General features: G+C 39.1%; 1 protein-coding gene across 1 annotated transcript in view; it reads right to left on the minus strand.

Annotated features, from left to right (window-relative positions):
• Positions 1–16,411, minus strand: part of SLC17A5 (solute carrier family 17 member 5) — a 287,025-nt gene that overhangs the window by 56,623 nt on the left and 213,991 nt on the right. Inside the window, exon 6 of the mRNA XM_053710438.1 lies at positions 13,390–13,508. Within this exon, the coding sequence (XP_053566413.1) occupies positions 13,390–13,508 (119 nt within the window). The remainder of the gene's footprint in view (positions 1–13,389; positions 13,509–16,411) is intronic.

Consider the following 16,411-nt stretch of genomic DNA (forward strand, 5'->3'; position numbering starts at 1 on the left):
GCCTGAGGTTTATACATAAAAACTGCTGATTTAGATTTAAATAAGGGCGGGTCGTGGACTCTCCATGTCCGGAAATAAATAAATTTATCAGGTAAGCATACATTTTCTTTTCTTTCCAATGACATGGAGAGTCCACAATTTCATTCCAATTACTAGTGGGAACCAATACCCAAGGCAGAGGACACATAATGAAAGAGAGGGAGAAAAAGACAGGGAGACCTAAACAGAAGGCACCACCGCTTGAAGAACTTTTCTCCCAAAGGAAACCTCAGTCGAGGCAAAATAATAAAATGTATAGAATTTGGAAAAGGAATGCAGAGAGGACCATGTGGCCGCCTTGCAGATTTGCACCACAGCGGCCGCAATTTTGAAAGCCCGGGAAGCAGAGACAGCCCTAGTGGAGCGAGTCGTTAATTCTCTCAGGAGGTCGTTGTCCAGCTGTCTCATAAGCTAACCAGATAACACTTCTCAACCAGAGAGAAAAAGAGTAGTAGAAGTGGCCTTCTGACCCTTATGCTTACCAGAGAAAACAACGAGTTGCTTGAAGGTAATATTTAAGAGCACACACAACATCCAGGTTATGCAAAAGACATTCCTTCTGAGGAGGATTAGGACAAAAAGAAGGAATAACAATTTCCTGATTAATATAGCAATCCAACACTACCTTATGAAGAAATCCCAGCTTAGAACGAAGGACCGCCCTAACCGCAAGAAAAATAAGGTAAGGTGAATCACATTGCAGAGCTGAAAGCTCAAAAACTCTACGAGCGTAAGTAATAGCAAGAAGAAACAAAACCTTCCAAGATAACAACTTAATATCAAAAGAATGCATTGGCTCAAATGGAGCCTGTTGCATAACTTTAAGAACAATATTTAAATACAGAAGATTGAATATCTGGCAAATCTGCCAGATGTAGAGCAAAAAAATAGACAGTGCAGAAATATGAACCTGCAGAGTGCTGACTGACAAACCTTTCTCTAGGCCCTCCTAAAGAAAAGACAAGATTCAAGAAACCCTTACCCTGCTCCAAGATAAACCTTTGGACTCACAACAATAAAGGTATTTACGCCATACCCTATGGTAAATCTTATGAGTAACAGGCTTATGTGCCTGAAGCATGGTATAAATTACCTACTCAGAGAAGCCACGCCAAGCCAAAACTAGACATTCAATCTCCAACAGTCTGCTTCAGAGAATCCAGATTTGGGAGGAGGGAAAGACCCTGAAGAAGGAGGTCCTTCCTCAGAAGTAACCACCAAGGTGAAAGAGAAGGCATTTTCACCAGATCCGGCAAGGCCAGGCAGGAGCTATTAGAATCACAGACACTCTCTTCTGTTTGATACGAGCAATGACTCATGAAAGGAGAGCAAATGGAGGAAACGGGTATGCTAGACCGAAGTTCCAAGAAACCGCCAGAGCGTCCATCAGAGCGGCTAGTGGATCTCTTGATATTGAACTATATATTGGAAGCTCAGCATTTTGCCGTGACACCATCAGATCCAACTCCGGGAATCCCCCACCTGTGGGAAATCATTGAGAAAAAAACTCAGAATGGAGAGCTCACTCTCTGTGATGAAGTCTGCCTTGATAAACCGGACCAAGGCTAGTTGAGGCCAAACTGTCAAAGATTGAAGATTGCTCTTAACTTTAGGATGTTTATAGGAAGAGAAGACTCCCCTCGAGTCCAAAGACCCTGAGCTTTTAAGGAGCCCCAAACTGCTCCCCAGCCCAACAGACTGGCGTCCATGGTCACAAGAACCCGGAACGGTCTAAGGAAGCATGTACCCAAAGACAGATGGTCCTGCGAAATCCTCCACAAAAAAGAATCTCTTGTTAGGGGATCAAGAGTTATCCTCTGCGAGAGATCTGAGTGGACTCCGTTTCATTGACTGAACATGCAGAGCTGTAGAGGTCTCAGATGGAACCGAGCAAAAGAAATTATGTCCATGGAAGCAAACATTGGGTCAATTACTTCCAGCATTGAGCTACTGAAGGGCTGACAGAAGACTTAATAGAAAGGAAAGAAGCAAAAAGTTGGATTTTCTGACATCCATCAGGAAAATTCTCATGGATAGAGAATCTATAATTGATCCCAAGAAACACACCCTGGTATCTGATACTAAGGAACTCTTTTCCAGATTCACTTTCCACCCGTGGAAATGTAGAATAGACAACAACATCTCTGTATGAGATCTTGCTAGCTGAAAAGATGACGCTTGAACCAAGATGTAGTCCAGGTAAGGTGCCACCGCTATTCCCTGAGATCTGACCACCACTAAAAGAGCCCCTAGAACCTCTGTTAAGATTCAAGGAGCCATGGTCAGACCAAAAGGAAGGGCAACAAACTGGAAATGTTTGTCCAGAAATGCAAACCTCAGAAACTAGTGATGTTCCCTGATAATAGGAACATTAAGATACACGTCCTTGACATCTATCGTTGTCATGAACTGACCCTTCTGTACCAATGGAAGAATAGATTCCATCTTGAAGGACGGAACCTTGAGGGATTTGTTGAGACACTGTAGGTCTAGAATGGGACAGAAAGTTCCCTCTTTTTTGGGAACCACAAAGAGATTCAAATAAAACCCTTGACCCTGTTCCTCTACAGCAGTGCTTTCCAAACTGTGTGTCAGGACACACTAGTGTGTCGGCAGCAGTGTGTAGGTGTGTCCCTGCTTCAGCAAAAAAAAATTAAAATTTTTATTTTTTTGGTTTCCGACTTTCTGCCTGCCTGCTACGCATATCACATGGTTGACACGTGATTGATACCTAGTGGGTCACCGATCATCTTAACCAATTGGCGCAGCTCAGTGGGAACTGAAACTATTCCCATTGGCGGCTTTGGTGGGACATTGGCTCCTGACTGCACGTGAAGTCTCCTTAATTGGCTCGTGACTGCACGTGTAGTCAGTGAGTGGGACAGCAGTGTGTTTGCAGCGCGGGCAGTAGTCAATCAGACTCACGGAGCTCTGAGGGTGGCAGCTTAAACGCTGAGCTTAAGTCAGAAGTCAAAGTGGTTTTTTTTTGCAACTATCTCCCAGTAGTGCATTGCTGCTCCTGCTCTTAATATATGGTTAGGACGTGGAAGCTTAAAAATGCTCGATGATGAAATGCAAGTGTCTTTATCTAATATTTCACCAAATATTCAGAAACTTTGTTCATCCCATCAAACTCATATACCCCATTAAAATAGTAAGTAGCTATTGGTGTTATTAAACTTTTTTTAATTCTTGCACATACTTACTGTTACTTGTAAATACACATTGTTATTATATCATTTATGTATGTGTCCGGATCTCTTAAAACAAGTTAGTTTAACCTCCTTTTTGCTAGTACAATTGAATTAATTACTGTGTCGTGAAATGATTTTGGTCTAAAAAGTGTGTCACCAACATGAAAAGTTTGGAAAGCTCTGCTCTACAGGAACTGGATCAATCACTCCCAGGGAAGATAGGTCCTTTACGCAGTTTAAGAAGGCCTCTCTCTTTACTTGGTTTGCAGATAACCTTAACAGGATAAATCTGAAATTTGAATCCTATCCTGTAACCCTGGGAAACTGTGTCCACAGCCCAAGGATCTGGGATATCGCATATCTAAGCCTGACCAAAAAAGTAAACCTGCCCCCTACTTGATCCAAGTCTGGATCTGGGGTTGGCCCCTTCATGCCGATTAGAATCAGCAGAAGGCTTCTAGGCTTGTTTCCCCTTGTTCCAAGGTTGACCAGATCTCCAAGAGGACCTGGATTGCTCAAAAATGGAAGAGGAAGACTTTAGTCCTCTGAAGCTATGAAAGGAATGAAAAATAGAATTTAAGCGACCCTTAGGTCTAAGTTACTTTTCCTGCGGTAGGAAAGATCCCTTTCCCCCATTAATCTCGGAAATGATCTCAGTCAAACCCGGACTAAATAAAGTCTTACCCTTAAAAGGTAAAGATAGAGTTAGGATTTTCAGGAGACCAAGTTTCCAACCACAGGGCTTGGCGAGCTAGAACTGCAAGACTAGAAATCTTAGACCCTAGTCTGATCACTTGCATGCTGGTATAATATATAAAAGTATTAGCCAGCTTTAGAGCCTTGATCCTATCCTGGATCTCCTCTATAGTAGTCTCTTCTGAAATCAGGTCAGACAAGGCATCACACCAATAAGATGCTGCTCCGGCAACAGTAGCAATGTTTGCCACAGATTGCCCTTGTAACCCCTGATGAATATACATCTTTTGTAAGTAAGACACTAGCTTCTTATCCATGGAAACTCTGAAAGAAGAGCTATCCTCAAAAGGGATAGTAGTTATCTAGGCTAAAGAAGAGAAAGCTCCCTCTACCCGAGGTACAGTGCGCCATGAGTCACGTACGGAGTCAGCCACTGGAAATATTTTCTTGAACACAGGGGATGGGGAAAAAAAGAATCCCTGGCCTTTCCCATTCCTGAGTTTCTCCGACATACAGTCTGTAACTGGAAAAACTTCAACAGATGAAGGAATGACATCGAACACTCTGTTAAACTTATTAGATTTCTTTGGGGTCTCAGCGACAGTAAAGTCAGTCATCCAAAGTAGCAAGGACCTCCTTCAAAAGTATCCAGAGGTGTTCTAGCTTAAACCTAAAATTAACCTCCTCAGGATCTGCAGTACTAGCCACTACAGTCTCAGAGTCAGAGATCTTGCTCTCAGAAGCCACTGAGGAATCCGCTTCATCAGATGATTGAGAGAGACTGACTAACGCAGCCTTAGTGGAGTCAGAACCCTTGCTAACTGAAATAGTTTTCGATTTCCTCATACGCTTACCAGCAGCAACGCTGATAAAGCAACAGAAATTGCAGAAGTTATCTGCGCAGCAAAAACCTCTGGTAAATAAACACCCCCAGAAGGAAGTTGAGAGGAACTGCAGGGTACTGCATGTGAAAACTACTTAAACTTGTGATGTGTGGGGGGACAGCTGAGGCATGGCATGGACAACATTATCCTGAGAGACAGTGGTCTCTGAGAGGGAACTTTTCATTTTTATTCAAAAATATTGTTATGCAAGGAGATCAAGAAATGCACAGCAAGAATGTTTTAAAAAAACACAATAGCATTTGCTTCAGGGTCCATTGTAGACAGGAATTGGGCCCCACTAGAAATTATACTAAAGGACCAGTCAACACATTAGATTTGCATAATCAACAAATGCAAGATAACAAGACAATACTATAGCACTTAATCTGAACTTCAAATGAGTAGTAGATTTTTTATAACAATTTTTAAAATTATGTATATTTCCACTCCCCTTGTACCATGTGATAGCAATCAGCCAATCACAAATGCATATACGTATAGTCTGTTAATTCTTGCACATGCTCAGTAGGATCTGGTGACTCAAAAACTCTAAATATAAAAGACTGTGCACATTTTTTTAATGGAAGTAAATTGGAAAGTTGTTTAAAATTACATGCTGTATCTGAATCATGAAAATTGAATTTAACCTGAGTGTCCCTTTAATATATATTTTCCATATATAAGATAAAAATTACTAACAGATACTTAAGAATCTCAGCTCTGCTGAGGACCCCCCATTTCAACACTCTCTTTAAAAAATCCTACTTATAGTAAAATAGAATGAGCCAGAGAGTCAGATCGTGAACGAAGATATATACAGCTGAATAGTTCTCTCCTCACTATCGAAAACGATTGTCACCAAAAACTCTGGTCTGTAAGTTAACTGAACAAACTGGCAAACCTTCCTCTCAACATCGGCTAAAACTAACAAAGCCAGGGAGCGGAAGCACAGAGGTCAGTCACATGACCGCATCAGAAAATAAAGTGCGCCACAGAGTTAGAAATAAACAGCATGAAAATTGTCCGTTCAACAGTAAAAGATAATTCCTAAAATCTGCCCCTGTCAAACACAGATTATATATTGAGAAAAACCGCTTTGAAGTAAAAGCCTTCTCACTACATAAGCCCCTCTCCATGATGCCATAATAACACCCCCAGAAGGAAAGTGTATGTATCGGCCGATCAAAGTTGCTCCCTGCCATTGCCAGCCTCAATGTTTTTAATATAAAGTTAAACATCCCAGCAGTATCCCAAAGTATGTCCCTGCCTGATAATCCTCATTTAATGTCTCCTGATTTATGAGCTATAAAGCACCCCCAGGTTATTCTGCAAGAAAAAATACACAGGGGATTTAACCCGTTAAGTGCTGGTTCCTTCCTACCTTAAAGGGAAAGCAATTACCTGTGGATCCTGGGCAGGACAGGGAACATATTTTTAGGTGTGACAAACAAACATCTGACAGTGACCTGTAGAAAAAGAAAAGACAGAGTAACCAACCCTGGCTTTCTATAATAGGGGTAGCAATAATGTTAGAAGTTAAGCAAAGACCACCTCGCCGTCTTCTAACTGCTAAAAGCCACCATTACTCTTACTAAAGAGATTGACATGGACACAGCATAGCCCCAATCCTTGCTTGCAGGGAAAAGTACCCATTAAAGGATTAAATAGCTCCAGACACCATCTTCACACATCCTCCCGTGATAGAGGCAAAGAGAATGACTGAGGATTATGGGTAAGGGAAGTGACACTTAACAGCTCTGCTGGGGTGCTCTTTGCCTCCTCCTGCTGACCAGGTGTTGAATATCCCACTAGTAATTGGAATGAAACCGTAGATTATCCATGTCATAGGAAAGAAAAGTATTTTTTTTTTTTTTAAAAACACACATGCACAGCCATACTTTTAGCCATCGCTTCAGTTCAAACAACTGCATGGATAAAAGAAACCATGATCACATGCCTTACTGGAAATTAGAAAGTTTATTTTTTTTACGGTGGGGGAGGGAATATTATTAAATTTAAAGGACCATGAGGCCCAATTTGGGAAAGAGATGTACACACTCTTACTAATGAGGAGTCTTATACCCTTATCATAAAAATGACAATCACCTACCTAATTTATTTACTGAACAGGGCATTGTAACTCGAAAGGATCACCTATCCCCTAAAGGCAGCATACAGCACACACACACACACTTAATACCCTTCATATGTAAGAAGAGATCAAATAAGTGGCCTTGTTCCACTCTATGTAGCAGCTGGCTGCTAAAATTAGTCTAATAATAAACTTTTAAGGGGATATGGGGTCCAAGAGGAACTCTAGCAACCTCATGCATGTTCTAATGGGCAAGAATCCTCTTATTTAACCTCTTACATGTGCATGACGAGGCAAATGGGGAAAGGTCATTGCAGCTCCCTTATCCCATTGCTGTCTCTTCCCTGTAGGCCTTGTAATTTCACCACCGGTGCCAGTGGTGATGTCACAAAGGGGCAGACTACCTGCCAAATTTTAGCCAATTATTATTTTTTTGCTAATAAAATACATACATCCAAATAAAGGCTAGATTATAAATTGAGCGCAAAATATCGCTTTCACAAAAGCGATATTTGTGCTCCACTTAGTAATACCAGCTACGCAAATGTGCCCTGGTATTACAAGTTAGGTGCAATTCGAATGCATCCTCTCGTTCGCATTGCATGGAAGCTTTGCACTCTTGAGAGCAATCTTCCATAGGCTCCAATGGAAGCCTTGTTCTCATGCAGAGAGACAAGGCATGAGAACCTAGAGCAGTGAAGGGGGTAAGTCACGCAGAGATGGACAGCAGATTGTAAATATATACAATTATATACATATATATTTGTGCGTTAATGTGTGTACATACACCTATTAACACAAATATGTATGTATATAAGCATATGTGTATATTTTCATTGACCAATAAAGTCAGATTGTTATAGGGAATATTTTGAAGGTAAAATCTAAACTGTATTGAAATATTTTATGAAAAACAATGTCATGTGCATGAAAATAAAACAAATACAACTGTGCCTTTAACTGTAAATTGTTGTTGTGGGAATCAGTGCCATAAAGTAGATACTTTTTCTGTTATTGGCGTTGTTTTTACTCTAATGGGTCCATTGCATACAAAAGCAGATCAACATTTGTTGTAGGTTATGGCGCTGATGTGTGTGGGGGAAATATTTCTGCTGATTTTTTTGAAAAGTAATTCCAGATAATACAGCTGCTTGGGGTGTAAAATTGCAAGTTTATATTGTTTCCTGCAAAAATAAACATGTCTGAGGAAATGTTGTAGAGTTATTTCTATCATAACTCATGAATTTTAATAGTAGGTATCTGTATTTGTCCTCATTTTGAATAGGGCTGAAAGTGTTCAACTGGAAATACTTTCATAAGTTTTAAAGCTTAACCAAATGAAGGTCAAGAAAGGTGCCAAGAAAGAGCTAGAACAAAAAAGATGAAGTTATGTAGAAAACAATTAAACAGTAACAAAAAAACACAACTCTTTTTACCCTTGCATTGTGACAGAACATGAAGCAGGAGATACATTATTACAATTAAGCTAGTACCAATGTCAACCAACTCAAGAAAACTGTCCCAGGAAAAAAGGTAATAACAGTCAAGAATAAGAACAGGCTTTGAAACTTTTCTTCCAATGCCTCCCCCTGCAAAGACCAAAATGGATGAAATTATAGTTTTTGTAAAAAGCAGTCTATTTTTTATACATTTGAGTAGAGATTATCTGTAAAGACGGGGATAGATGTCTTCACTCATAATTATAGTTTTATCATAGTGTGCCAATATCTTTGGAATTATATTTATTGCAGTGTTTTATGTATAGTTTGGTACAGTGAAGACTCCTAACAGATGAGAAAAAAAAGATCTAAAAAATGAGAAGCAGCACTTTCTTCTTGCTTGGACTGAAGACAGGCAGAGTGGATAATCTATTAAAAAAAAAAGATGTCTAGTTTTAAGGTTTTCTGTTGGAGTAGTCCCATGATAGATTCTACCAGTTATTGATGGTTCTACCAACACAAGTGGCAGGTCCTGAATGTGAGACGAGGAACAGGTCATATTAAAGTCATTTCATATATAGGTATCAATCTTCTGGTCTATGGATTCTTTAAATACTGCAGCTGATCAGAGCACCAGTGGGGCTTGTGTACTGTCAGCAATTAACAAATGGAGTCATTACCAGATGGTACAAGCACCTTTAGCTCGAAGAGCAAGTTTCCCCTTTTAAAATGCTGGTGCACGGTGCATACTTAAATACACTTTTAAAACAGCTATATATTTTATTAGAATAATTTTTGCTAATACATGTATGTTACGAAAATGTTTATATTCAAAAGTAAAATGCATGGATTCCAGTTTTGTTTGGAATGTCCCTTTGTTTGGAATGTCTTGGAACAACTACAATAGCATGGTTACTATCCCCCTGCTCCTGTTTTTTCTCCTGTGCCTGCCGCTCTCTTCAAAGCCGTTCTCTTATTTTTAACTATTACTGGTACTATTTGACCAAGCTCCCCATATTCATACGGAGTGCTGCCTTCTTGGAGCTTAGTTTTTCTTGCACTCTGTGACAGAGACCACAAGCATTACATGTCTGTGACATAACTGAATTTTTGAAAGCTATATTGTGCACTTTGGGTTAGTTTGCATGATACAGAGTATGGGCTTCACATTTTTATAGTGGCTGCAATGCTCTATATTACTCTTGAGGTCTTTTTGTTATATGTTATGCTACTTTTAAGCTGTGTATAAAGACTCCATAAATGTAAACCCAACTCTGTATTGTAACACAAATTGTGCAATACAGCTGTGAAAATGCTGGCAACTGATCTGTGAATGTAAAGAGTTAAAATAAGATAACAGACCTGAATGAAGTGGCAGCACAGGAGGAAAACAATAGCATGGTTAGTACCGATAACTTATGTTGAGGTTGTGCCTACCAGTTCAAGTGTCCTTTACTTAAGCACCATCATAGTATTTTCCCAATAATCCATATGTTTCATACAAATCTGTAATGATTAACCTTTTCCTGACATCAAAACATGACAGTAAACAACCCCATGTTGACAGTAACACACAGAACATGAACAACAGAACAAAACTTGGCATATTTACATAAGAACCGTTTCTATTACTTCCTACAACTTAAGTCCAGCAGAGAGGGAAACCGCTGCAATAACTCATTGATGATCAAACACTCGCCACTGTGGAGAAGAATCACATAACATCTTTGGGATTTTTTTTTAGAACTTATATTGTAATATAGGAGTCTCACCTTCATATACAGAACCCTGCATAGTGAGATAAACATCTCTCAAAGTATGATTTATGTTTCTTAAATACTTTGAGGGACCTTGGCATACTGACTAGACTTAGATAATCTCTCCAGAGAGAGGATCTTTAGGTCATCAAGCCCTTAGAAAGACAAAACTTAGATGACAGAATGAATAATCATTCATTGTATTATTGGAGTGTAGACCCTGGCTGATGTAGTATGTGAAAGCAGCACACACAGCCTCCAATCTCATTTCCCTGGGACATGTGACCTCAGTCAGCAATGGAGAATGGTGACAGAGTGGGTTTAAGTAATCATTTGCACAAGAAGAAATATTATATTGAGAGAAAACAAGTGAAAAACAGGGAAAGGAAATGAATACACTTTTTAGAATTTACACTACTAACAATACCTGCACTGGAGTTAAACGCGGATAGAAGTTTTCACTCATAATTATAGTTTTATCATAGTGTGCCAATATCTTTAGAATTATATTTATTGAAGGGTTTTATGTATAGTTTGGTACAGCAAAGACTCCTAACAGATGAAAAAAAAGATCTAAAAAAATGAGGAGCAGCACTTTCAAACTTTGTCAATCCTGTGGTAATTAGACGTCCATTCTGTTTTCATGAAGGGACAGTTCTTTACCCAATTATTTTAAATTATATGGAATGATTAATTGTATACATGGCAATGATTTCACTTAATAACATGAGTATTTAGAAGCTGAGATTATCAGCCATTTTGTTCTTCTTGCTTGGACTGAAGACAGGCAGAGTGGATAATCTATTAAAAAAAAAGATATCTAGTTTCAAGGTTTCCTGTTGGAGTAGTTCCATGATAGATTCTACCAGTTATTGATGGTTCTACCAACACAAGTGGCAGGCCCTAAATGAGGAACTGGTCATATGAAAGATATTTTATATATAGGTATCAATCTTCTAGTCTATCGATTCTTTAAAGGGACAGTATACTTGAAAATGTTTATTGTTTAAAAAGATAGATAATCCCTTTATTACCCATTCCCCAGTTTTGCATGACCAACAATGTTATATAAATACACTTTTTACCTCTGTTATTACCGTGTATATAACCCTCTGCAGGGTGCCCCCTTATTTCAATTATTTTGACAGACATGCAATTTAGCGGATCAATGCTGACTCATAAATAACTCCACGGGAGTGAGCACAATTTTTTTATCTATTTGACACACATGAACTAGCACTGTCTAACTTAACTACTGTCAAAATGCACTGAGATAAGAGGCAGCCTTCAAGGGCTAAGAAATCAGTTTATGAGCTTACCTAGGTTTAGCTTTTGCCAAAGAATACCAAGAAAACAAAGCAAATTTCATAAAAAATGTAAAATGGAAAGTTGTTTAAAAGGGCATGCCCTATCTGAATCATAAAAGTTTAGTTTTGACTTTACTGTCCCTTTACATTAAGTTCCATCTTCTAGGGTGGTTGTGGTAGGTTTTTCTCTAAGGGGTTCCTAGAAGTTTACAAAAGGGTTTGAAAGGGTTGTAGAAAAGAAAAGACTGTTTACCAGACAATTGAATAGACTGACTGTCAAGCATTTTTCCTTCTTTGAATTAACATGGAACACCCTCTCAGGGAGAGGAGAATAGCCTTAAAGGGACAAAAAGCTCAAAAAGGTTATCTGTTCTGTCTATAAGAGAATGTTTCAAAATATGTGCAAAATTGTGCTTTTGTTTGTTCGTTTCACATTAAATTTAAATATCTTTTACTTTAATTTACTTTTTTTTGCATTAAACAGATTAACATGTTTGACTGCTGCTCTTTCATAGATAAGATAGAAAATATTTTGGTAATATGTCTATTTAAGTAACTTTTTCAACTGGCCATGCTTTCAAACAGACAAGTTTCTGGCACATCAGTAAGCACTGGTAAAGTTTGAATCCCCAGACCACCCAACGTGACATGGATCTTCTAAGCAAATGGATTATGTCTAGGTCTTGAATCACAGTTATATTCTTAAATGCATAGAAGTTGAGCTCCGAGCGTACGGATCTAGGGTGGGGCGACAGACCTGAACTTATAACATGGATTGGGGAAATTACTTCAGGCAGAATGAAATCTATCGAGGATTCAGAGCCTTAATGTCCGGTTATAGAAACTCAAATAAAACGAGGATTGAGTCCTTGTTGAGGTGCGCAGGTATGAGATGCAAAGCACATAAAACAGAAACAGTCTCGGGGGAGGCAAGGTAATACCACACCACAGGCCACCCGATCTGACGGCAGCACTCCCAAAGGTAGGATAATGGCAGATATCTGTAAGAGCAAAGAACAGAAAGAGGCGCCTTATGGGACAGTATCGTGGTGTCGCTAAAAAGCAGGTAGAGGCAGACAGCACACACAGATGGAAAAATACTCACAAGTGAGGCGGCATAAACGTATGCCAAACTAAACAGGACGGAACCTTAGTCGCCCGCCAGACGGTCCAATAGGAGGAAGGCTCTAGCGTTCCAGTGGTCCAATCCGCTACGGCGGACAAAAACGGACGTCAGATGCCCACAGCGTCTGTGGGAGGATCAATGGCTCAGAGTCCTTAGTGTAAGTGGCAAAATATCGCTCCACACATAGGATCAGATAGTAGACGGTGAGAGCGGGGTTATCGTAAAAGAAATTTTTATTGATAAAATTGAATTTAAAACTGTTTAAAATACAAAGAAACAGCAACGCGTTTCTCGACCTTCCGGTCGTTTCATCAGGTTTAGTTTGGCATACGTTTATGCCGCCTCACTTGTGAGTATTTTTCCATCTGTGTGTGCTGTCTGCCTCTACCTGCTTTTTAGCGACACCACGATACTGTCCCATAAGGCGCCTCTTTCTGGTTATAGAAACTGGTGAATGAAAAACCTTGGAAGACCCAATAGGGCGTGAAGAAAGTACTAGACTGAGTAGAGGGCAGCTCTACAGAGATGTTTGTTCTTTGCTGCATATTTGTGGGTTTGGTGTGATATCTAGAAAAGATCTGGATCAGGGATGACTCCTTACATAGCATACACTAAACGGCTAATTTCCAAAATGGAGGCAAAGAGAATTGGAAGGAGGAGCGAGACTGATTTCTATGTTACTACTTTGAAGTTTCTGCCATCGGTCAATTCTCAGCCTTATATTATAAATGAATAATCTCCTGCTTTGTCTGCTGTCACAATGAATGCAAGAGGGAAAAACAGTTGTAACACTATATATTTAAGCATAATCAAAAAGCACAGTGGCTTGTCGGGAAATGTTACTAAACACATTACCTGGTTTTTAAGAGATGACAAAATATACTGTTTTTCAATATCGGAGATTGAAGGGTGACATTGAGGGGTATCACTTACAGCAAAATGCCATAATATGTACCACAAAACACCAAAGACCCCTGTGTAAAAGAAAATTGTTCAATTAAAAAAAACAAAAACAAAATTGGGTTCAAAATGCATTGGTAATGGAGGTAAAATGAATAGAGTTTGTTTATTTTAAGAGAGCAGTTCGATCAGTTAAAAGGACATTCCGGTCAAAATTTTAATGCACATGGAATCATGGATGAATTACATTTTTGAATAGAAACATGTATATGCATATTTATACATGTATTGGCAAAAATGCTTTTAGTAAGTTATCACTGTTTTAGTGTTAACATTTTTCTCTGCATGTGCATGTGAAGCATAGCTAGATATTCTCAGTGCACCAACATTTTAAATACTGCTGCTGATCAGAGCACCAGTGGGGGTTGTGTTATGTCAGCAATTAACAAATTGAGTCATTACCAGATGGTACAAGCACCTTAAGTGCTGTGTTTAAAATGCTGGTACACAGTGCATACTTAAATACACTTTTAAAACAGCTATATCTTTTATTAGAATCATTTTTGCTAATACATGTATGTTACGAAACATGCTTATATTCAAAATTAAAATGTATCCATGTTGATTCTAGTTTTGTTTGGAATGTCTGGGCACAACTACAATAGCATGGTTACTACCCCCCCCCCCCCAGCTCCTGTTTTTTCTCCTGTGCCTGCAGCTCTCTTCAAAGCCGTTCTCTTATTTTAAACTATTACTGGTGCTATTTGACCAAGCTCCCCATATTCATACGGAGTGCTGCCTTCTTGGAGCTTAGTTTTTCTTGCACTCTGTGACAGAGACAACAAGCATTACATGTCTGTGACATAACTGACTTTTTGAAAGCTATATTGTGCACTTTGGGTTAGTTTGCATGATACAGAGTATGGGCTTCACATTTTTGAAGTGGCTGCAATGCTCTATATTACTCTTGAGGTCTTTTTATTATATGTTATGCTACTTTTAAGCTGTGTATAAAGACTCCATAAATGTAAACCCAACTCTGTATTGTAACACAAATTGTGCAATACAGCTGTGAAAATGCTGGCAACTGATCTGTGAATGTAAAGAGTTAAAATAAGATAACAGACCTGAATAAAGTGGCAGCACAGGAGGAAAACAATAGCATGGTTAGTACCGATAACTTATGTTGAGGTTGTGCCTACCAGTTCAAGTGTCCTTTACTTAAGCACCATCATAGTATTTTCCCAATAATCCATATGTTTCATACAAATCTGTAATGATTAACCTTTTCCTGACATCAAAACATGACAGTAAACAACCCCATGTTGACAGTAACACACAGAACATGAACAACAGAACATTTGGCATATTTACATAAGAACGGTTTCTATTACTTCCTACAACTTAAGTCCAGCAGAGAGGGAAACCAACTCCAAAAACTCACTGATGATCAAACACTCGCCACTGTGGAGAGGAATCACATAAAATCTTTGGGATTTTTTTTTTAGAACTTATATTGTAATTTAGGAGTCTCACCTTCACATACAGAACCCTGTATAGTGAGATAAACATCTCTCAAAGTATGATTTATGTTTCTTAAATACTTTGAGGGACCTTGGCATACTGACTAGACTTAGATAATCTATAAGAGATGATCTTTAGGTCATCAAGCCCTTAGAAAGACAAAACTTAGATCACAGAATGAATACTGCAAAAGCAGCATAGTATTTGCACTGAGTATCTTCTACCAATCTGCCACCACTTTCTTGATATCCCTGCTGCACACTCATTCATCCCTCATTAATTGTATTATTGGGGTGTAGACCCTGGCTGGTATGTGAAAGCAGCACACACAGCCTGTAACCTCATTTCCCTGGGACATGTGACCTCAGTCAGCAATGGAGAATGGTGACAGAGTGGGTTTAAGTAATCATTTGCACAACAAGAAATATATTGAGAGAAAACAAGTGAAAATCAGGGAAAGGAAATATAAATAGGGGAGAGGTAGGGAAGAATAAGTTATTGTAAATAGGCTAATTACAATGTGGAGAGAGTTTGAAAAGAGGGAGAGAGTGATTTCTTTTCCACTTTATCAGTAGTGGACTTTTTCAACAGAGGGCTTTGGTGCAATTTTTTTGGGCCCCTTAAAGATAACTCAGTAGTAAGTAATAATAATATAATGCTGATTTGTATAATGATTTTCAGGATTGATGATACATCAATTGATTGATAAATAGCAAATGATAGACCTGCAACCTGAACTGATAAAGGGCTCCCCTTCATTAGAAGTGTACACATTCTGTACTCATCTATGTATAGACTGGCTGCTATGGCCCCCCCAGCACTCAGGCCCTGGTGTCACTGCACCTGTTGCACCAATAGTAGTCCCACCCTTGCACTACCTCTGATATTGTGGGTCATTATATCTCTACAAGAACCTGATGCTGTTCATGTTTATCTTTGTCACTAGGTGTGTGTGCGCCAGTGTGTGTGTCTCGGTGCTTGTGTATGTCACAAAGCACTAGAGTATCTGCCACCATGTTGCTAGCTGTTAGTTACTCATTATACATCTGCAAGAGTCTGAGTTGTTATGTGTGTATCTGTGTTGCTCTTTAGAATATAGTGTCACTTTATGTGTGTAAAGGAGTATATCATTATATAAAGTGGTGTAGTGTGTGAGTTGATGTGTGTTACTGTTTGTTTAAGAGTGTGTGTGTGTGTCACTCTGTGTTATGTGAGAGTATAAGTCATTGTAAGTGTGTAAGAGTGTGCATGTGACTTGATTCTCTAAAGCTATTTGCTCAGGTGGGATTGTATAGGATCCATCAGTGCTAACAGGTGCTACATGCAATTCTTTGAAGACAACTTTTACCTTGATTGCTGTATATCTTGTTAAGGGGCATTACTTAACATGCAAAAGATAGAACTATCTATTACACAGTGTTGTCCATGCAATATTTTGCCAGCTGGGTGACAT

Source organism: Bombina bombina, chromosome 4 (genome assembly GCF_027579735.1).
Source record: "Bombina bombina isolate aBomBom1 chromosome 4, aBomBom1.pri, whole genome shotgun sequence".
NCBI lineage: Eukaryota > Metazoa > Chordata > Amphibia > Anura > Bombinatoridae > Bombina > Bombina bombina.